The sequence below is a fragment of the Grampus griseus genome (genome assembly GCF_964374135.1).
Source record: "Grampus griseus genome assembly, chromosome: 10".
In the NCBI taxonomy this organism is placed as follows: Eukaryota; Metazoa; Chordata; class Mammalia; order Artiodactyla; family Delphinidae; genus Grampus; species Grampus griseus.
Window position 1 is genome coordinate 70279996 of NC_139004.1, and position 23720 is coordinate 70303715.

A 23720-nucleotide genomic window follows, 5' to 3' on the forward strand; every position below is an offset into this window, starting at 1 on the left:
GCCTGCCTGGGAGCCAGCCGAGAGTCCCACCAGAGGGACACCTGGCCACCAGAGGGTCGCGGAGACCACGGGCCCTTGTACCCGTTTGGAGTTTTGTAATGCTCCCACCCGTAGGTCCACTTGCAAATGGGCCAGCCACCCTGGCTTCTTTGTGCAGTCTGCTAAAACCATCCCTTTCCAGGCTCTAGTCTCTTCTGCACCCGATTAATCCAGACTCCTCCTCAGCGCCATTAATGGGATCTGTCTCCCTCAGGGGAGCTTGGCCAGAGCCTCGCCGGGCAGCTGCACAGTCAGGGCCAGAACTCACCTGTCAGGGTTTCAGCCCAGGGCTTGGCAGAGCCGCTCTCCTCCTGCTTGGTTGGCCACCCTGTTTCCAGGGCTGCCCCAGCCTTTCCCCTTTCCAGGCCACACTGCAGTAACACGTGCTTGTTTCCTACACAGATGCAGCCTGTGGGACTGTATCAAAGGCTTTCCTTATGCCCACGACTAGGCCCCGTCAGTCTTCTTGTCCCTTCCTCAATAAATCAGATTTGTTAGACATGCCACCTTTTGTGAATGCAGGCAGACTGTCCTTAATTAAATCCTAACTTCCCAGGTGTTCCTATCTGGACACTTGCTCTTCCCTTTCTCTATGGATTCTTCGTGCCCAGGCTATGTTTCTCTGCCTGCATCTCCCTGATTTGTCTGGAGTCCTTTCTTGAGCTTCATCATTGAGTCAGCAGTGTTTCTATCCCTCCCTCTGTCTTGCTTTCCAAAGGGATGTTGAGGGGAACCATTTGAAACCTGCAGGCTAGGTTCTTGTGCTTTCAGAAATATGTCTGGCATCACAGTCCTCTTGCTGCTTGCTTTTCCTCTCTTCACATCCTCTGCAACCTGGATGTCTCAGCTAGCATAAATCTCTGAGTTTTTTCCTTGCCTATAAAATGCAAGAGTCATATCTGTTTTAGAAATTTAACCTATTTCCTTCTTCATCTGGACTCAGTCTTTTTTAAACCCCATTCAGATAGAGTAACTTTGCTGTTTGATAAAAAGTTACTTCCTCATCCATTCTCTTTTCCTAGGTGCCGGTGACCTGACGTTGTGTCAGCTCAGTGACCTGGTAGAGTTTTATATCTTCTTGATCTTTAAACATTGTCATCAGGATTCACGTCTGGGTCTTTTAATTGTACTGCACCTAATGTACATGTCCTACCCTTTCAACCTGCTTCTACCAAGAAGCAAGCTAGCACAGTCCTGAGGAACGCAGTTCAGGTATTAGCCTGCCTGGGTTCAGACCCCACCTCTGCTATTTGCTGGCTGTTGGTCTCAGGCAAGCAATTATCTTCTCTACATCTCAATTTTGGTTTATGTCCTTTTTTTTTTTCCCTCAGTAAAATGAGTATGATGGCAATATTACCTACCTCACAGAGCTGTTGTGAATACTAAGTGTGTTACTGTAGTGAAAAGTGTCAACATCAACATCGTTGCATGGACACAGTGAGCACTCTGAGTGGTAACTGTTATTAGTTTTATTCTCAGCATCATAAACCCTCATTCTCATTAATGAATGTCAGTTGCTAAACTGTATCATGAAACTTTAAAGGGTGCATTCCATTGTTTTCCTTTCTCTTTCCTCTTCACTTTATCAGCTGCTTTATTTTGACTTCACAGGATCCTTTTGTTTTCTTTCCCAGAAGGTTTGAACCCTGTCATCAACATGCTTCCCCATCCTTTCATCTTTTACATTTTAATTGACATGGGAGGCAAGCTTGATGCTCATTCATACTTGGGAGTCCCTGCATCCAGGAAGCAGGCCCTCTGCTAGTTAACACTAGGCTGGCGCTCGCACTTCTCCTTTGCAGGTTACTTGAAGAGATTTATTGCTTGGCTCATCTGTACCCCAGGTGTCTAGTCATTATCACCTGTGCCCAAGTTAATTTTCCATGAGCTGATATCTCCTTTTACTAACAACAATTTGACAAATGCTTTCTGTTTCCTTGCTCTTTTCTTCCTTTGTCATCGGATTCCCAGCCTGTGCCCCGTTCTTTACCTTCATCTGATTCCCAGGACTGAGTTCTGAGTGTCTACCTTCAGAGTTCCCACACCTCCAGAAAGTTCATTGCTCTTATTCTTCAGTTGGCCTTTGGTTGTCTCTTTTGTTTGGGTCTCTTGTCTCCTTGGAAATAAGGTACATTTGAGATATGAATTCCTTCACTACCAACGTGCTTGATTGGGAAAACCCAAGTCACCATTTCTCTCCTAGGAATTTGCACTCGCTTGATTAGAGAATTCTGGAACCTATACAAAGCATCTCTGTGAAGGCTACACAAGATCCCACATGCCCATGTGTCCACCAGTGAGGTTTGCATGTAAGTAGCAGAGGGCAGACTTTAGGTCAAGATCTGCAAAAGACCAGACAAGCAGAGCCCACTGAGGAAGAAGCAGCATGAGTCTGCCCAGCTGCAGAGAAGTTCTTGGAAGAAGCATCCTACTCCTCTTGGCAGCTAGAATCTTGTTGAATTTAATGACCACATTTATAACACAGACCCTGTGTACTTCCAAAAAAGATATGAGGTCATATCTGTGTCAAACAAACTGGAGTTTGAATCCTAATATTTTGAGCTATTGAAAGGGGTCTGACATTAAAGAAAAGGGAGGAGGAGGATGATGATGCTGGTGAGGATGATGATACAGGACAGGTAACATCTGTTGAATGCTCAGGGAATACCAGGCACTCTTCTGCATATTAGCTCATCTAGTTCCCACTACAACTTTATGAGACAGTCTGTGCTGTCATTAGTTCCATTTTTCAGGAAGAGAATCTGAGGCACAGAGAGGGTAAGTGATTTGGTCAAGATCATAAACCTCTGGCCCCAGAGTCCATTTCTGAACTCCAGGGCTATCCTGCCTCAATGTTCAATAAGTGTAATCTATTTCCATTATAACTGAAGAAAAGGGAAAGACTAGACTAATCATCTAAGCATCTGCCTCCAGAAACCATTAGTGACCCTGGCCTCGGACCCTCCCAGGTCCTGATGCTGATTGTTCTGTGCTACTGGGAGTTGGGGGTGGGGTGGCACTGAGGCATGGAGAAGCTTACCTAATCTCTGACTTGCCTGGGGAATGTGAGAGGGGAAGGTCCCAAATGGCTTTAGGCAGGCACCAGAAAGAGGAAAAATGAAAACCATGTCAAAGATAAATCGAGCCGTTCTTAAGAGTTAGAAAGTAGACTTAATTAGGACCAGCTCTCCCCATCCAAAACCACAAAAGTTAAAATGGGAAAATATTTCCAGAAATGCCCATTATGTGTTGTTAAAAAATATCTAGAGTAAAATATATGTTTTATTTTATACATGCCTCCAGCTAAAAATTATGCTCTTACTCTCTCTCACAGAAGATGAGAATATGAACCCAAATCTAGACAGCCCCACATCAAATTTAGGTTGCTTGCAAGCACTGTAGTTCTCTATCAGCCAGATCTTATTCAAGCTCCTCAAAGGAGAAAAAGAGGGGAAAAAATTAAAAAATAAAAATAAGAAAATAAAAACAAGCCGTGGGACTGGGAAAGAGCCTTTCCTGACAGGCTGTGGCATGTCAGCATTTGCTCCTATTTCATTAAATGGCTTTCCCGTCGTCTCCTATTGGTGCCCATGACGGCACATCTTTCATCACTGTGTCTGCTGTCCTTCTCTGAACTCACGGAAGGGCCACAAGTAATTAGCAGAGATCAGCCAGGGGTGGGGGAAGGGAGGGAGGCTCACCGTTCCCAGATGGGACCTCCAAAAATCAGATACAGGGTTGCCCTGTTCACTGCCCATCGGCCTCAGCCAGGCCTTTCATTGGCCCAGATTTCTCAGAGTGTTTGAAGATGATTCATGCTGTGAAAAACTTAATCCCTGTCTTCCAAATGGTTGGCTTTTTAAAAAAACAAAACAAAACAAAAAAACTACTGTGTAGGAAAATATCTTTAACTTGATTATGTTTTGAAAAATGATTTCTACATGACAGACCAATACCCTTTTTGAAAAAGCAACTCGTGCCCCTTCTTTTTTTTTTTCCCCCTTGCTGCTTGAGTGTTTTAGCATTTGCTGGGGGTCCGTTCTCTGACTCTCAGGATTTGTCAACATTGCAGAGGCTTTTTTGGTCATTGTTGCCCAGAGGTTTACACGAGCACCCCAAATTGAAGTTGATGGTCATTTATTTATTGTTGTTAACCTCTCTCCCCCTGTACAAGAGCAGTTGGGTGTTTATTCTTCTGAAGCCCCATTTCAGAGGGCTGAGTGTAGTATGCAGACTTACTGCAAAAGTACCCCAAGAGTCAATGGGGAAACAGCCCAGCTCTCTCATACTCAAGCCACCAAATGTGCTCCCAAGCTGGAGGGTGGAAGGTGTCCAAGACAGTATGGTAACCCTGGGAAGAACTAACTCCGATTTTCTTTTATTGTTTCAGTTAAGAAATGCCATGGTGAATAGAAAGACCGGGAAGTTTTCCATGGAGGTGAAGAAGACAGTGGACAAAGGGGTACATTTTTCTCAAACATTCTTGCCGCTTAATTTAAAACAAACCACTGTGAAAAATTAGCTTTGAAAGTTCTATCTGGAGTAAATATCTTTCGCTGAGATCATTTTTCTCTTGTCTTTACTTATCTCAAACAAGATTCATGTAGTACTGTTAACCTGATCATAGTGTGTCCATTTATTTTTATTTATTTCTGAAAACTTCACCTAGCAGACTAACCATGTTTTCTTTTCTCTACGACTTTTTTTTTTCAATCTAGAAACGGGTTTTGGTGATGACAAATGACTACTATTATACAGACATCAAGGGTACTCCTTTCAGGTAGAGCTGACCATAATACGTGGACATTCCATCAGACCCATCAGTTGTGTTTGTACAAAACCTGCTGACGCTTTCAGAGCTCATCATCTGAAGATAACCAAACACCCTGCCGAAAGGCCGGAAAGAGTGAGGAAGGGGCTTTTCCCAGGCTGCTTTTGCTTTTGTTTTCCAGAAGGGGGAAGATGGTTCAGGCTCACCTAGGAGAACTCACTCAATTTGTCATGGCTTTGCATCTCATTATCAAGCAAATAAGCTTCTGGGGTTCTAACTAAGGGCAGATAGATAAATTCAGAGGGTTACCAGGGTCCTTAACCATCTAACTTGCTGCCTTTTATTTCCATGATCCTTCACACTTGGAGGTAGCATATTCATCCCTACGTGTTGTGCTTCCATTTTAATTTCTCTGAACTGTTCTGTGCTTGTCTGCCTTTGAATCCTGTTATTTCTCTTTGTAACAATCCTGAAAAATGCATTTGCCCCCTTGCCTGCTTTCAGAAGTGTATGTGGCATTCTAAAGTTTCCTGCTATTAACTTAGTGTGATAACACTTTTTGTAAAAAGTTATTTTGGTAGGGCTTCTTTGTGTTCCTGAACTGGTGCCTTGCAGAGCTAAAGAGAGAAAGAATTTACTAACTTAGATTAATCTTTAAAAAAAAAAATGTGGCGTTGTTGTTGTATACGGCCAGGGATCATGGGTGGATTCCATTTGGAGCCAGAGCAGTTGATGGAACACATGACTGCTAAGTGGGTTTACCAAATGAAGAGACTGTGGTATCAAAACATACTCTCTGACTTTAGGCAATGAAGGAAGGAGCTTAAATCAAGACTTTGAGAGTGTGAGAGTGTGAAAAATCTATCAGGCAAGGGAGAAGGTTGGGCAGAGAAGCCCACGATACAGTCATGTGGCTACGTTCAAGTGGCAGTAGAAGTGTTCATTTTTGCCATTGAGAAGGGGTTAATTTTCCCTCGTCCCAAACTCTACAGTCTGGAAAGAGCCGTGTGTGGCTGAATGTAGGGCAGGGGTGCATAAGGTGGTAGTGAAGAGCAGGACACGTAGCACTTGCAAGAGCATCCAAAAGAAGGGCTTGCTAGAAGGGCTTGTAGGAGCTGCCACACCTCTTTAAACACACGCAGGAGCCACCCATTGCTGTTGCACTTCCAATCAGAAATTACACTGAAGCGGCTGATTGAATCTAAGAAACACCAACACCAACTATAATCAGTGGGGTTTTGAAAGTAAACTTGAAAAACATTGTTTACAGAACATGAAATGGAAATGTGAAAACGGAAAATAAAGTTCACCTGCAAGTCTGTTCCAGTCAGTGTCATGGATTTCAAGGTCTGCTTTGTTTCTCTGCACAGTTTAGGTGTGGCGCTCTCTAGAGGCCATGGGAAATATTTCTTCCGAGGGAATGTAACCATTGAAGAAGGTAAGATGCTGCCTTCATCCATCTTATCCTTTTGTGTGGGAAGAAAGCCCTGAAGCCAGCTGTTGGGTTAGCTGAAGAATTTGCTCATCTATCCAACCCTTATTCCAATCCCTGGACATGTGACTCAACCATTTACCCACCTGCTGTTAACCTTGCTCTCCGAGACTGATTCAGAATGGTGGGACTCCCAACTAGTGATGGCCTTCCGTGATTTCATTTATGTTCTGCTTTCATCCACAAAGTTGTTGAGGCAACTCATAAGAATCATCCATCCACCAACTGTATTCTTCTCATACATAAAAATTAGTACCAAGAAAAATACGAATTAGTATAAAAACTCAAGCCCAGGAAAAGAAAAAGAAAAGAAAGCTGTGCGAGCCTTAAGTCTTCTACATAGTTGAGCCACAAATTTCACTTGTGCTTCAAGGCAGCTTGGGTCCAAGGGAAATGTGATCATTCAAATGATTTAGTAAGTCAGAAACCCGCACCCCCTGCAGTGGAAGCGTGGAGTCTTAACCACTGGACTGCCAGGGACGTCCCTCTTCTTGTCTTCATAAAGCACCAGTGCACTGGAAACTCCCAGTAAATGGTAGCTGTTGTTACAGCCCTTTAAACTTGAAAACTGCTCTCACCCCCATACTGTCCTTTTCATCTCCCAACAAGCTAGTAGCTCAGAGAAGTTATCTTTCCCAGTATCACCAGCTCACAGGGAGGAGTGGGTCTGGCCTCTGAAAGGCTTCACTCCCAGAGTGGCCTTGAGTAAGTCACTTGCCCAACCTAGGTGTTCTGTTTTGCATCTTGACAGAGAAGGAGTTGGACCAGACCAGTGCTCTTTGTGGGTATCCTCAGGGAGTGTGGCCAAGAGTGGGAAGGTCAGTTACAAGCTGGGTTTTAATGGGTTAAAGCTGGTTACAAATGAGTTTGGTGAACTTCCAGAAGCTAGACCACCTTGTGGCTCACTCCAATGATGCAGTGGAGAATGAAGAAGGAGATTGGAAGTCCCTGAGATGCCAGGTTTCATAGATGGCCTTCTGGTCTACTCCTGAGTGTCCCTGCATTGTTTCATGGGTTTTGGGTTTTGTCTCCCAACTGATTGTGAGATCTTAAGGAACAGGAAGGAGAGTGAAGAGATCATCTTGACCAGGGCAGAACCCAGAGTATGCCCACTGCAGAGATATTCAATCATGTGCTCCCTCTTCCTAGAAACAGGCAAGGAAAAACAGGCAACTTTGTGATTTGGGCAAGATACTCAACAGGATGTATTCTCAGGGATCTTTTTTTTTTTTTTTAACTTCTTTAATTTTCTGGCTCCATGAGCCATGTGTGACTCTGTGGATGTCACTGCTCGTGAAGACAGAAAATTCACATCTAAGCCATCTGAGGTCAAGATGAGGAAATAGCTCATGATCAGAACAGTAAAAGGAGAGATTGTTAATGGATTATTTGCCTCTCTTGTGTTCATTCCCTTAGTCAATGGACCTGACCCTCCATCTTCTCTCTCTCTCTCTCTCTCTCTCTCTCTCTCTCTCTCTCTCTCTCTCTCACACACACACACACACACAGTTGTTTTGCATTGTTTTTTGGATCACTTCTTCATTTCTTTAGTCACTATCATCTTCTGTTAGGCTAAGAGCTCACACAGAGAGAATTTTAGAGCCAACTGCAACCATCCTGCAAGAAATTAGTTTGAATCCTAGGCAAGGGGAAGAGTGTCTGGTTATCCACACAAATGAGGTCAGATCTTCCTCTCTCTGTTGGTCCTCTGTAAATAAGAGGGCTTCCAATCCTGCCAGCTTTGCTGAGTTACAGAGCCTGAGAAAACTGCTTCCCCTGGGCTAACTAGTAGAGGGGCTTGTCATCCATAAAGGCCACGGCTTGATTACCATTCTGCTCTGTTCTTAAAGAGGGCAGGAGTTTCTTGGGGATGGTGACCGCTTCTGAAGGTTGTCCCGTAAAGAATGATCTCCCATAGAATGTAGGAATTTTCAACCTGCCTTGACAATGGCAGGTATTACCAAGGTGGCGAACAGGCTGATTTTGCTCACAATGTAAGGAGTTGCTACTGAGGTTAAAGGTATGGGCTGTAGTTCTACCTGCTGAAGTCGTTTCTCTTCTGAATCTCCTTGACACTTTATCTTTATGTATATGTAGTACACAGTACTTGTTCAATAAATTAGAGCTTATGTCATTATTGTCAGCATTATCAATCAAACAGTAGGTGTGATTTTGTCAGGAGGATCAAAATCAGAGGTGAGAGGGTTAGAGAACAATCATATTTCCTTGGTGGCCTAGGAACTCAGAGAGGAAGCAATCAAAAAGATCTTCCCTTCAGGGTCTCATTGATAGGTCCTATGAAGTATAGGCAGAGAGGACTTTGCAGATGAAGGTTGATGAGAACAGAAACTAGAAATATATTATATGTAGAATTGATATCATTAACCCAGTATTCCAGGAAGGTGAGATCCCAGCTCAGGGCCTCTGCAGCTGTGGTTTCTTCTGCTGCGAGCACCTCAGTTACTACGTGGTTCTCTCCTCACCTCCTCCAGGTCTTTGCTTAAAGTCACTGTCTCAGTGAAGCATCTGACTCCCACTGTTAACAGTGAAACTCTTTCCCTCATCCCCCCCCATCTCTTAGTACCCCGTCTCCTTGCTTCATTCTCTCTCTTAACTTCATAGCCCTCACTACTGATAGGCTATGTATTTTAACTTTATTTACTTATCTCTTTTCTGATGCTAGAAAGTAAATACCATGAGAGCAGCAGTGATTTTTGTATTGGTCACTGCTATGTTCTCAGGACCTAGAATAGTACCTGGCACATAGTGGATGCTCAGTAAATATATGGAAGGAAGAACGGGAGGGAGGGAGGGAGGAGTGGAGGGAAGAAGAAAGGGAAGAAAGGATGGATGGATGCATAGATTGTCCTAGGGACTAATCACTATTCCGTTCAACCCTCTCATGCAGTCTGTGAGTTAGGCACTATTACCCACATCTTCTGACTATAAGTCAAAGAGTTGAAGCGACATTCCCAACATCATTCAACCAGAAGGTGTTGGAGCCAGGATATGGCCACTTGGGTCATATAGTATGATATTCTATATAATTCATTGCCTACTTCCTATAAAATCAAACAGGAGTGTGTGATGATAGTTCTAGTGTTTTGCTATTTATTTTGTACATTTGTATTTGAGGAGGAAACTGGAATCCTGAATGCAGTAAGATACTGTTGGTCACTTGGGAAACTGACATTCTCAAAAATTGGAGTTCCTGAGGTTGTCACTCAGAAGTGTTTGTCTGCTCATGACCCATCAAAATGAAGTCACATAAAGACACAAGGAAAAAGAGTGATTTCACAGAGTTAGGGTGTCTTGGGTATTTTATATATAAAAACTCCCCAATTCCCTGCAGGCCTCAGTTCTTCTAGCTACCTCTCCAGACTGATGATTCATTTTAACTTAGCATCCTGTATCAACTAGCAATTTTTGCTGGTCAAAAACAGTTGAGTATTGGCAATCTCATATCATTCAACCTATAATTTCACCCTCACAACCACCTGTCAGTTAGGGACTATTATTATTACTGTTTTGCACGTGAAGAAAGAGTAAATCAACCTGCTAACATCACACAGCAGTTTAGTGGCCCACCCAATTTCCCAACTGAGGCTGTATTGTACGGGCCTCCAAAGTTGGTGTCTCCACCATCTTGCTAAGCTTCTCTCCCAGGACTCACTGGTGCATCATTTATCTTCAGGGAGTTAAGGCTTTCCTGGGAGACTGCCAGGGAAAGTTGCAGTGGTGGCTGAGTGAGGTGGACGTGGGGGGAAGGTTCTGCCTGGGAACAGAACTTGTTTCCTATGTGCAAAGTCCCTTTTCTCAGGCAGATATCTTTGGTGTTGATGTCTACCCTTAACCCCCACCCCCCATGGCCTTGCCCTAGAACATTTGAAGCACAGGAGAGCATGAGGGGGGTGGTCAGTGCCCCACACAGATGGTACTTACTCATGATGCCCTTCTCCTTGACCTCCAGGCCTGCATGACTTAGAACACCCTGATGTGTCCTTGGCAGACGAATGGTAAGAATGGAATGATTCTTCCTCGGCATTGGTGTTTATTACCCTCTTTGATTTCAAGTTGTCTGTATTCCCTTGCCCAGTTCTCCTGGTTCAAAAGCAAAGGAAAGTGATGCCATAAATATGTACATGTTCTTGTTTTGGGCCATGTCACATTCCTAGGTCCTACTGCAACACTGACCTACACCCAGAGCACCGTCATCTATCTCAACTAGAAGCTATTAAGCTCTACCTCAAAGGCAAAGAACCTCTGCTCCAATGTGAGTGTGCTTCCAAATGCATGTGTGTGTGCCTATGGTGGTTGGACGGTGTGTGTGTGTGTGTGTGTGTGTGCGTGAACTCAAGACCATATTTCCCCTCAGTTTTCATGGGAAGCTTTGCTTTGGCCGAGATGATCAGTCACATTAAATCCAGCCAAATATCTGCTTCCTGTAGGAACAGGAAAAGGAATGTGGGTTACCAAGAGTCATGCAGAATCCCCAATCCCAGTTTAACACTTCACATTGGATTTTTCCCCTTACCAAACCATTTAGTCAAGCGCCTGAGTAACATGAAAATGTTTCAACTGGGAGGGGACTGTCGATATCTGCTTTTTTATTTTACAAAGAGAAACAAGGGGTGGAAATAGGATTTGTCTCATCCAAGGCCATAATCTAGGCCTCCTGGTTCTGTCCGGTGTGGGATTGCCACTGTGACATGTTGCTTTTTGCACTGTATATTCTTCTGCCCCTCCTCCTACAGAGTGCCCTCTGAGGGAGCTCAGTGAGTCAGAAATGGCCAGTAGCTGGTGACGGGGGCAGGGAAAGGGGGGCAGACAGAGAGCAGCAGCAGGCCTGATGCTCACCAAGTGCAAGAACAGTCCCTGAACAAGGATAAATTAGTTCCAGTAGCTAATATTTGGATATGTGGATGTATATCCTTATATAGTATGTGCCATTATTTTCATTACTTTGTATATTAAGATTTATATATATATATAATTATATATTATTCATTTTAAATTTATATATTATCTCAATTTATTCATTGTCTTTTTGATGGTGAGTTATTTCCAGTTTTTGCTTTTATAACAAAACTGCACTGTCTTCTTGGCCACCAGCTAAGGTGATGACTGGCCTGCTAGGTGATAAAGCTGTAGGGCTCTAGGATGCCTCTGCTAGATTCATGATATCCTCCTGATTCCTTGGCCTCTTCCACAGAGCTCTATCAAGAATTCGTTTGGATAAGGACAGATGTCCTACTTTAAAATGAAAAAAAAATAATCTTAGATGGAAGGAATGACAAAATAAGAGTCCCAGACATTCTTAAGCTATCACACCCCTTTCCCTTACAACCAAGATCAGGGCCCTGAAGAATTGCAAATTTTGATAGAGGACAGAAATGGGGATGAAAAGAGCAAACTGAGGAGCGCTGCCTTCTGATCTCCGAATCCCAGAGCTGGCGTGCTGGTCTATGGCATGAACTAATAGATGGGGAGGGAAAGTAGAAAACTGAAGCGTGAGACACCCACGACTCTCAATTTACTATCATCTCATCCAAATGCTTTGGGGGCCCTTGTGTTGTGGCATATCAGGTGTCAACTGTTTCATATTTTCAGCTGGTGGGAGGTTAACGCAGGAACACACCATAGGAGAAAGTAGCCTGTAGATACTGTAAAATGAGCCCAGTGTGCACTTCTCATGCTACAATTTGGGGTCTAGCCAAAGCCATCTTCTCAAGTCTATCCCTCCCAACAGGTGATAAAGAATTGATACAAGAAGTCCTTTTTGATGCTGTGGTGAGTGCTCCCATTGAAGCCTATTGGACCAGCCTTGCCCTCAACAAATCTGAGTAAGTGGTTGCACGTGTCCCCCTTTCATGGCCATTTCCCCACAAGCCGTCCGAAATATGGTTATGGTTTAAAGAACTAAACTGTTTTAGGAGGCTGGTGTTAAAGTTCTTTAATTTTCCCCAAAGCTCCAAACCACAAGAGCTAGAGCAGATTAGCGGCTCTGGCTTGGATGGCAAGCTCCTGGGTTTGACATATAATTTGTTTGAGTTTTAACATTACATGAAATTTGGTATGCTGAGGTAGGGTGACACTTCCGAGAGAGAGGGAGGCGGAAGGAGCATTTTGCTTCCTGCCCTGCCATGGCTCCCTCACCTTCACTGTCTAGAGGGAACTTGGGATCTGGGCCAGGCTAGGTTGTGAGGAGGACAGGGAAGTGAGAGCTCTATTTCATTAGGGTGTCAGATATAACCCTGCAGTTTTATTTCTGAAGTGGAGGATGTAGGGGGAGGAGGGCAGGCAATGGTAGTTGTTGTCAAAGACGAGGGTGAGAACTGCTTCAGCAGCTTATTTTTAATATTAATACTAGTATTTTACTATTTTAAGTAGGCTGTTAACAATTAAAAATAAGAGAGACAATTATTCCTTTTTCCTTATACCTTCATGTCATACATTATTCAGTTCTCTCTCCTTTTTTATTCTTTATTAGCTCCTTTCCTTTTTTTATCTTGTTTTGTATATTTTCCTATATCAGGTCTATTATTCATTCTGTTCTCATTTTCATTCACTCATTCATCAAATATTGACTGCACGTCTGTTATGTTCCAGGCACTGGGCTAGGTATTGGTGAAATCGAGGTAACTCAATCAAACACAGTCCTCACCATCATGGTACCTGTGATATATAGTGTGCTATATGATTAAGAATTGTGATAACTATGAAGGAAAATTAGACATGTTGGCAGTAACAAGACTTAGAGTGGAGATAGAAGACAGGAAAGGCTTTTCTGAGCAGGAACTAGTTCAAGGGCTCCCTGGGAGCATTCCAGGGAATTGGAACAGTATGTGCAAAGGCCCTGAGGTGAGACAGTATTTGACATGGTTGAGGAATTTAAAGAAGGCCAACAGAACTGATATGTAGAGCATAGGCTGGAAGATGTTAGGAGACAAGGGTACAGTAGGGCCTGGTGGTTCAGGACCTTGGGAATCAGATTAAGGATTTTGGATTTTATACTCAGAATATTGGAAAATCATTGAAGAATTTTAAGAACGACATTTTAAGATTTTAAGAAGGAGATGATCGGATTTGCATTTTTAAAAAAGACCCTTCTACTGCTATGTGGATAATAGAATGTAATGGGGGTAAGAAAAATAGTAAAGGCTCCTACAGCAGTTCAAGGGATTTGCCACTTGGACCAAGGCAGTGGCAGTGGGCACAGAGACAAGGGATTTACTTGTGGCATGCTTTGGAAGTAAGACCCCCAGGACTTGGTGGTGGGTTCACGCTGTGAGGGTAGGGAGGCTGAGCTGTCAGGGATCATTCTCAGGTTAATGACATCAATATCTGGGTAGATAGTGGTGCCATTTCCTAGGACAGGAGACAGTGAAGGAAGAGCGGGTTTGGGACTGGACATGGCCAGAATTCTTTTCTAGACATTTTGTAGTTAAAATGACTCCTAAGCATAGATGTAAGGTAGGTAGTTTAATACATGAGTCTGGACTCCCAAAGATATAACCACTCTCATTATATTTGGGGGTATCCTTGGACTGCTTACCTGCATGGATCTTATTCCCTGGGAGGTTTGGAAAGAGTCAAAGCCTTTCCTGTGATTGCATTCTCTAGTGGAAATGTTTCTTTTAGGTTCTCATGAAACTCAAAATCCTGTGGAAAGATTGCTGATTCACCCCTAACAGATGCTAAAGATTTCCAAAATGGTAGCTTGCATTGTAGTCCACATCTGTAACTGATTGGGCAACCCGACTTTACAATTTGCTGTAGGCTACGAGCAGAAACAAATGCATAATGTTTGTTTTTATTCATCCCTTAAATACTTAAAGGTAGTATTGACCACTTTGACAACCATCAGAGATCAAGTAACTAAATTATCTTATACTGAAGATGACATGGATAAAGCTTGGAATCAAATTGCTACTAGCATCTAGGGTGGGAAGCAAACTCAGGAATCAGTATTCTCTTCATATTTTTTTGTAGAATAAAATTATGTATTTGTGGAGAAAGACCATTTGCTGTTTTTCTGAAGAAGTATCCACTGAGAAAACCCTGAAGAACATGTTCAAACATATAAAATTTGCCTTAAATGTTGAAAAAAAAATCTTTGCTGAATTTTCAAATGAGTCTTCTTTGCTAAGGCTGTCCTTAGAGTTCCTATGTGTGGCGTTCTGTAGGGCTATTTACAGAAGTCATTTCTTTACTCATCCCTCTGGGGTTGGTGGTGAGGATAAGGCCTATTCTTTAGTAGAAGTTACCAGTTGGTGCCCCCAAAATGGTGTAGAATTCAAGTCCTAAACATTTCCAGGCTGTGGGATACTACAGACTTGAGTCAGTGACTCAGTTGCTTCTTTTCGCTAATGGCAGATTCCACTAATGGTCTCAGAACCAAGAATAGGCTTGGTAGCATCAGATGAAACAGCTAGCTCTAAGGCTTTTCTTCCTCTCCTCAAAGTTGGCCTGCTCTTTCTGAACTTGCACCCAGAACCTTGAGATAAAGGTGTGTTTATTTAGCATTCGGGATGCATTTATTTCCTCCTGCTGCTTCTTTGGTCATGGACTTCTTAGTTTTTCTGGCAGGAATTACCACGAAAACTTTTGTAAGGAATAAGAGTTTGCATCCTGTGTGTGCATGTGTGCATATGTTTCTATAATTTCTTCCAAAATTTCAGGCTTCAAGACTGTTATTTCATAAAACATTCCATGAGTCTTAAAATTCAGAAGCCATTATCTGCTTACTGTCTGGCAGAATCCCCCTGATTCCTTCTGCTCTGTTTCAGGAATTCTGACAAGGGTGTGGAGGTGGCCTTCCTCGGCACTCGCACAGGCCTCTCGAGAATCAACCTGTTTGTTGGGGCCGAGCAGCTCACCAATCAGTAAGTAGGGAGCTCCTGAAGTGGGACAGTGAAAGGGAAGCTTATACCATTTATTGATTCCACCAGCAGTAGAAACAAAATTCAGGCCACCCCAGGCCTGTTGACATTTTTCCTCTCCGTTCTACCTCGGGGGCCGCAGTGTATGTCTTCACCTGCCCATTGTTGGCCCTTCCACGACTCTGTGTTTTTCACGCTTGTTGGCTTCTGTCCACTGTCCTGGAGTCCTCTCCCGCCCTGGTGAGTCATTTCGCTCAACTCTGGAGATGGTGTGGCTGGTAGGGGAACAGCCAGTGGGAGGACTCACTCACCTCCTGACAAATGACTGGAGGGCATTCAGCTGTCCCGCAGCTCTGCTGAGGAATTCCTGCCTGTCCCGAGAAGCAGTGTTTCAAGTCTGGTGTTTATTTGTTTGTATATGTTTTAGTAAATCTCTGTGCCTCAGCTCGGAGACTGAGGGCCTGTAGAGCCCCACACTCGGGAGCAGGCATTCTGGTGGCTCTCGGGTTTGACAGTGTTTCCTTGTTCTTCTAAAGAGACCCAGATGGACAGTGGGCAGAGTGTCACCAAGTTCAGTACCCAGATGCCTTTTAAAATAATTAATTAATTAATTAATTTTATTTTATTTATTTTTGGCTGCGTTGGGTCTTCGTTGCTGCATGCGGGCTTTTCTCTAGTTGCGGCGAGCGGGGGCTACTCTTCATTGCAGTGTGCGGGCTTATTTCAGTGGCTTCTCTTGTTGCGGAGCACAGGCTCTAGGTGCACGGGCTTCAGTAATTGTGGCACATGGGCTCAGTAGCTGTGGCTCGCGGGCTCTAGAGCGCAGGCTCAGTAGTTGTGGCGCATGGGCTTAGTTGCTCCACGGCACATGGGATCCTCCTGGACTAGGGCTTGAGCCCATGTCCCCTGCATTGGCAGGTGGACGCTTAACCACTGCACCACCAGGGAAGCCCTCAGATGCCCTTTTATTTATTTATTATTTTTTTGTGTGTGTGGTACGCGGGCCTCACTGTTGTGGCCTCTCCCGTTGCGGAGCACAGGCTCCGGACGCGCAGGCTCAGCGGCCATGGCTCACGGACCCAGCCACTCCGCGGCATGTGGGATCTTCCCGGACCGGGACACGAACCTGTGTCCCCTGCATCGGCAGGCGGACTCTCAACCACTGCGCCACCAGGGAAGCCCCAGGTGCCCTTTTAAACCACTGCTTGGCCCCTGTGTCTGTCTTCAGAGAGCCACAGGGTCTTAATTCTTCAAATTGGTATTTGACCAGAGCTGGTGTGAGCCTGGGAAGTCTTTCCTGAGCCCATTAATATGTTTTCTCAATTTCTTTTCTCTGAAGTAAGAGACATTATTAGGCCAGGGATGAATGGAGCCTAAGATTCAGAGAGTTTGCAAAGTGTGTGTTTGTGATTCCAGAGGTTACCATGGAACTTCACAAATCCTGACCTTCAGGGTCCCTGAGAGGGGGGAGGTGGGGATAACCAAGGCACAGGGTGGCCACCAATTTGAGAGGGGTTGGCCCATCAGGAGCCCAATGAGGAAACACTCCTGTCCCATTAAGCCCAGCTTAGCTGTGCTCTTGTGTCTCTTAGATGAGGCCCGGACACCCACCATATGATCTTTTAAGACCAGGTCTGGTAAGTGGCAGATCCATAGATTTTTGGATGCTTTGTGAACTGGCTTTTAATGCCCATCTGAGGACTCTTTCTTCCTCAACTTCTCAAATTTGTCATTTATGAAGTTGACTATAGTTGTGACTTGATTCTTTTCAACTCCTCTTTACCCCTGTACCCCCAAACAATTACTTTACAGAATGCACGTTCTTAGGAAGGACTAGAAGTGTTGGGGTACACATTGCCTTCTCCTTTTAGGACCCAGAGTGGCAAAGGGAGACACAGGAATAGACTTTCTAGTGCTCAGAGCAAAAAACTGTTGTATGTTTTGAGATTAAGACAAATAAACAAGAAAAGTACTAACAGCAACAAAACATAGCACCTTGCTAGTCTTATATACAGGTGATTGTGATGGATTTGAAATGTGGCAGGACCACACTCAGGACTGCTGGGATGTGTACCTGGTTCACCTCACTTGATACATCTGAAAAATGGGTTAATGATCTCCCTGGTTTACTGTGAGGATCAGAAAACCTTCGGATGTGAAACTGCTTTGGGAAGCTAAAAGTATCTACAACTATGAATTCTTTGTGACATTATTGTGACTCAAAGTGAATACTCATTGGTTATCTGGTTGGGTGAAACAGTTCTTGTCTTCAGGAAAATCCTATCATTGATTCATGTAGAGGCACCTTGACTTCCATTGTCTTAACGTCTTATACCTGCCTACCCACTCCAATCAAATGATATTTGTTGATACCCAACTATTTGGATGCGCTCTATTAGCCAGGTCTAGAAAGGTTTTAGAATTTCTATGTTTTTTTTTTAAAGAGAGCATACAAGGAAGAGTTCAAAGTATTGGTGATAGGTCTGGGTAATAGAAAGTTCCCATCCTAGAGCTATACTATCATCAGGCTCCTACACTGAGGTTCTATCTCCTGTCCCCACCACATGCTTTTGGAATTAGATCCATTATAGTTCATGGCTTCTGTAACCTGCCACCATCCCCAATATTAATATATCCTGTGCTTTCAGTGTGGCCTTTTGGAGCACGTGTAGTAACACACATATAGCAACCTGTGATGTCAGCCTCCGCCGTATGGTTACTGCTCTCCTCCTAAGTCCTAAGTCAGTCCTAAGACAGTCCTAAGTCTAAGAAATTATCACTTCACAGCTTCCATTTAAAGCATAGAGAATGAAAAAACTCTTGGGCTTTAAGAATCCCATATATTTGTGTGAGCCGCTTTCAGTTTACTTAGCCCCTTCACACATGATGTTATGTTATTCTGATAGTATCGTGGTAAGTGTAATATTATTATTCCCACTTTGTAGATGAACAAATGGGGCTCGGAGACTCAGTAACTAACCCAAGTAACTCACCCAAGATCATTCAGCTCTGCCTAAAACCTAGACCTGTCTCACCCAACACCACAACAGTCCCTAGTATCCAGAAGTAAGAACAGTCCTGTTTGGCTGGAGGGTAGGGAGGGGGGGAGAGAAGCAAAGATCCCCATGTGGACCCATTTTTACCTCCTTTACCCTTTTTATAAGAAGAGAGAGATCTACCTAAGATGTTGATCCTCTCAAGGATATGTATCTGTGTGTTTGGATTTTAAGGCAAGACAAAGCTTTCTGACTCCCTTTGGTCTTCTGGTGTGATTTCTGGAGGCTTTGTTGGCTTGCTTCAGATGCTAAGACTATTAGTTCACTAGGTATACTAGGAAAAATCATTTCACCCACTGGAGTCTGACTGCCAGGACTCTACAAGATATTTCTGAGTAATCTGGGGTATACAATGTTACACAGGTCCTCTCTGTACTGAGAAAAGCAGGTTGGGGTTCTAAAAGCCAACATTATTTTTACCCAACAAAAGCTGCTGGCATGCACTCGTGTCTGGCTTTTCCTTGCTGAGTGGTGCCATGCTCTTCTTATTCTTTTCTATTTCAAGGGACTTCCTGAAAGCTGGAGACAAGGAGAACATCTTTAATGCAGACCATTTCCCTCTCTGGTACCGAAGAGCCGCTGAGCAGATTCCAGGGAGCTTTGTCTATTCGATCCCATTCAGCACAGGTGGGTGCCCTTGTTGGAGGCTGGCTGTGTCCCTTTGGTCCTGCTGGCCTGGGCATTGCGTGCAGAGTATGAGGGAGCAGGCTGGATGCTAAGGGAGCCAAATTCAGTCTTGAGAGCCAGTGCTGAATATTGGCCTAGCTCTGAACCAGTGACCAGTTCCATAAGTGTTGCTGCTCCAAATAAAAGGAAGCTTTAACTTAACCAGATTGTGTAAAAAGCATGTCAGGAAGCAGGACTGTTATTTTGTACCATGTGGAATTTGAATACAAACTTCTTAATAGATTTTTTTTTAATCTAAAATGTGATCATGGCCCTACTTAGAGAAAATTCATACAGCCATAACATCCATTGCCAGAACCTTCAGCAAGTCAGATCACTCTGGAGGCCCACAGTTCTCCGTCAGAACTGATTTAAATCAACATGCAAGAGTAAGGACTAAGATTTTTGTATAGCCTCGTGCTCTCCTGACAGGGAGCTGTGGTGACCAATGTGAGGCACATAGCCAATGATTCTTCCAGTCTTAAGGTTTTACGATATTGTAAAAAAAACTAAGATCACCTCCCTCCAAAAAAGAACTGAACATTACCTTATTTCAACCAGTTTTAGAAGCAAGACAAACTGGAAAATCTTTTCAATTATCCTCGGCTTTTTCTTGTTTCATGCATCTGATATTTTTGGTGCTCAGTCTGTGTAAGGCTCTGTACCGTGCCTTGTAGAAACTTCAGAGATGAATAAGACATAGTTCTATAAACTTGGATTGCTCTGGACAGTTCAATATATACTTATGTTTTATATTAGGGCCTTTTGTATTAATCTCTTGCAAGCATTCCCAAGTCAACCCTAATGGAGACTCTCTAGCGCTTAGTGTCATAGCCCCTCCCAGAGTTTTGGCACTTGCTCATTTCCATGAATGAAAACATCTTTAGAAATAAGGCTTTCAAAATTTGTGGAAGAGATGTTGGCAAGAGTTGTCTAATAATTATTTAAATGGACTCATTAGGAAGAGGGTCCCTCATTAATGAAGATATTCAAGGAAAGGCCAAGTGTTATTGTAGAAATTCCCTCCCTAGGTGGGGTTTTAGAGGGGATTATCAGTTAGGTTCCTTTAAGGACCAAGATTCTTGGAGTCTGTGCTCCTGTGGTGACAGGCCTATGTTTACCCACGGCCATGCACATACACGTGTTCTCAAATATAAATTTCCAGGTACTAAGGCTCTTTCTTTATATGTTTATCTGTATCACATTTCATTGCTGAAAATATCAACTAAGAGACAGTGGACTTTCTAATTCTGCTGCAAACCTATCAATAATAATGTCTTCTTTTATCGTGCAGTCTCATGATACTTTCTTTTTCGTAGTCTTCTAAAGAAAGAAATAGAACTTAGCTTGCTAGATCTGGACAGGAGCCATCAGGTTATCCAGAAGGGCTTTTTCCCAATACTGGACAGAGAGGAGGAGCTATGGGCAATGAGAGCATCTCCCAGAAGTGCTCTGTGTGTGTGTGTGTGTGTGTGCGCGCGCGCGTGCGTGCGTGATGGCTCCTCGTGTCAGTTTGCTTTGTTATTATTCACCATTTTTCCTACAAAGAATTATGTCTGGAAAAAAATTCTGATTAATTAAGGCTGGCTGTTGTCTAATTGGTTTTTGGCAGGTGGGGTTTTCACTGAACTTTCAATGAAATCGCATAATAAAAAAGGAATTTACCTTGTTCATGGTAAAGTTATGGATGACATAATATCTTAGGAGATTTCGTGGCCCCTTTAGATTTGGAGAAAATGTTAAAAATCACCACATGCAGGTGTTGTGGTGGAGCTCTCCCTCGTTTTTTTCTCCTGTGTGTTGAATACCTGTACGCACTGGAAAAGAAGCTGGTTTTTATTACAACTTAGACTCGGGCCAGAAAATTCTTAATTGCTTTGGTCATAAGTGTATTCACATTCAGATCTGCCTTCTCCCTGATTCTAAATTCAATTGGATTCCATTCAGCTCACATTCATTGAACCTTTTAAAAGGTAGGCACTGGACTAACAATTATTAACTACGGGCATTAGGAATTTGTGCTCAGCGTCTTTTAATTCATGAGTATTAGAAACATTGTTAGTAATTAAAAATCTCTTTATACTAATACCATATTGTTATCACATTAATAAGAGTTTGAGGTAAGGATTGCATTCCAGCTCTATCCCTGTTTAGAATGGTTTTGTTCAGAAAAACCATTCTTGAAATTAGAATTTTATAGATCAGTAAAGTTTTAACCAACAGATCAGAGCTAGAGTTCTCAACTCACTGTAAAATAATTTCAAAACTTTATCTCAAGCAGTTCTCCATGGCTATATTTAGAAAGGCAATATAAATATGAAAACTGACACGAGTAAACACTTATATTAGTAACCACAGAGTTTTAAAAATGTGGTCCCTCCATGGTAGTTAATAATTTTGATGTGAAGCGGCTGGACATTCCCCATTGGGGGTGGTCATAACTCGGTGCAGTGATTCCTTCAGCTGAGAGGACCGCCCACCCAGCACCTATCGCCTCACAGGGCTGCCCAGCTCCGAGTTCTGGGAAGCAAGCCCCAGCAGTCTGCAGAACTGGTGACTGCAAACCAATACCATCACTCTCTTAACATAAGCTCTATGACTGTCTTCATTTTCGTCATCGTGTTTTGTTTTGTTTCTTCTTACAGGAACAGTTAACAAAAGCAATGTGGTGACAGCAAGTACCTCCATCCAGCTCCTGGATGAACGGAAGTCTCCCGTGGTGGCAGGTAAATGATGGATTTCAATCAATGAGTGTAAAGTAAGCATGGTGTCCATATCATTTGTCAACTACTTCCACGTATCAGAAACTTGGCTTTGAAAGGTAAAAAACATTAAAAACTACTTCCTCTTCATCTTAGCATCATCTTCTCCAATCCAGGGCTCTGAAACCTGGTGGAATTTGATGTGAAAGCAGAAATATTTCCTAGGATTTTATTCTTAAACTCTGAGCCAGTAAGAAATTGTTGGTGCGTGCAAAAGATCATTTCTGGACAGTAGGTGCCATGAACACTTAAAGTAAGCTCCAGATCTTCCACTTCTATGTCATTAGGATAACAGGGGCCGTACAAGGAAATTGTGGGTTTGTTTTAGGCAAATACAAGCTGAAATGTGCACCTCTCTGGAGAGCGTGAGATTTTCATCGCCCTAATCCCCCTGAGTGATTAGAGTTAGATGTATCTACAGGTGCTGGGTTTGGGACCAGGAGAAAGCCAAAACATTTTATGATTGAGTCTTGAATTATCAAAGAAACCCTGTCTCTGGCTTTTCCCATCTCTCTCACTCTCAAGAGTATCAGTAGATTTTTGTGGCTGGCTGGCGGCTTTCATTGGTGGTATTTGGCCTAAAGGACCAGAAACTGCCACAAGCCCTCTTTTGAGGACAGCTGCTGAGAAAATGGAGCCTAAGAGCGTGTCTGGCACATTGTCTATTTCTGATAAATAGTTGTTGGAGCCTTTGGTTGACGGATGGGTGAGACACTCCAAGTATCATCCTGATATTGGCTAGATTTACCAAAGGGAGTCATTTTGTTTTCAGTAGCCTCTCTCAGTAAGCTGTACCACAGGGTGATTTTGAACATCAGCTTCTGTGGTGGCTCCACACACTGAATATTTGTGGGAAGGAATTCAAATGGATCAGACATGTTTCAAGTGGTTGTTCTTTGGCTAGGAAATATTCCTTTTCCCCCCCACTTTATTTCTGATATAGCCTATACATCATAATTGTATTCTCATAGATTAGCAGGGATTGAAAGATTTGGGGACAGTTGTGCCCTGGTTATTCCTGGGTTTTTGGGTATAGCAAGAAAGACAGTCTTATGTATCTGACCTGTAAGCTCATCTTGAACTATGCAGACCTATAACTAATCAGCCAGGAGATAAGGGCTGTGAAAATTCAGGGCTGCTGTTCTTACTGTCGCATGTTCCTTGAGGAAAATAGGAGACAGGATCATTTAACTCAGCAAGATTTATTTTTGCTTAAAGGTCAGCCTTACTCGCCTCCAGGCTGACCCAGCCAGCTAGTTCTGGAGGCATGTTATCTCCCTGGAGTTGGGGCCACATGCAACAGCTGATAACGACATGGTCTGAACCAAACTGTCTGTCTGTGTGTTTGAAATTTCTTTCTAAAACCTTTTCCTTGAATTTCTCATTAAGTCATTATGAAGGATGCTCTGTTTTGGCCCTAAGATCACTGTGCCCATCCCAGCCACATCTGTCCAAGTTTACAAACTGTGTGCTCAAATGTTTCCAAATGGCTTATATTTCATAAATGTCTATTTGGCTGAGTATGGGCAAAACATGGACTCAGCCTGGGCACTGTGTATCCAGTGTGGAGAAGACCATGACTTTTCCAAATGGCATGCTTGTCTACTGTTGAGTTATACAGTTGGCCAGAGACCACAGGCAAGTCATGAGACATGGTTGGCCCACCCTGAGTGGGTGGGAGAGACATATTCCTGTTTACTACGACTCACTATGTGTCAACTCGTACCCATTTTCAGAAGATAATTACAGAGCAAGACAAAGAAACAGGGTTATCCAAGGAACTGTATTTAGTCCTTACCTTCTAAATCTGATGATTATTAATCTTCTTTTTTAAAGCGGGTCTTATAGACATAAGATAAAACAGAATTGCTCAGTTTTGATCTTGAAGGCTGACATGGATGCAGCACCGTGAAGGCAGTGACTTCAAAAGGACCTTTATGTCTCAAAAAGCAGAGAGTCCTCTTCAGCACTTCCCCCAAATTTCATTGACTCTGACTCACCCATCATGTCACTGGGTAATTAGGTTTGGTCACTTTCTTCTGTGTATTCTCC

At 43.3% G+C, this 23720-nt stretch overlaps 1 protein-coding gene across 1 annotated transcript in view; it reads left to right on the plus strand.

Annotated features, from left to right (window-relative positions):
- CACNA2D3 (calcium voltage-gated channel auxiliary subunit alpha2delta 3) overlaps nucleotides 1-23720 on the plus strand; it is a gene marked incomplete at its 5' end in the record, with an annotated part of 768939 nt that overhangs the window by 615422 nt on the left and 129797 nt on the right. The window contains 9 exons of the mRNA XM_082664450.1: nucleotides 4430-4501; nucleotides 4758-4819; nucleotides 6181-6248; nucleotides 10273-10318; nucleotides 10478-10575; nucleotides 12052-12145; nucleotides 15092-15187; nucleotides 18746-18867; nucleotides 21552-21632. Of these exons, the coding sequence (XP_082520576.1) occupies nucleotides 4430-4501; nucleotides 4758-4819; nucleotides 6181-6248; nucleotides 10273-10318; nucleotides 10478-10575; nucleotides 12052-12145; nucleotides 15092-15187; nucleotides 18746-18867; nucleotides 21552-21632 (739 nt within the window). The remainder of the gene's footprint in view (nucleotides 1-4429; nucleotides 4502-4757; nucleotides 4820-6180; nucleotides 6249-10272; nucleotides 10319-10477; nucleotides 10576-12051; nucleotides 12146-15091; nucleotides 15188-18745; nucleotides 18868-21551; nucleotides 21633-23720) is intronic.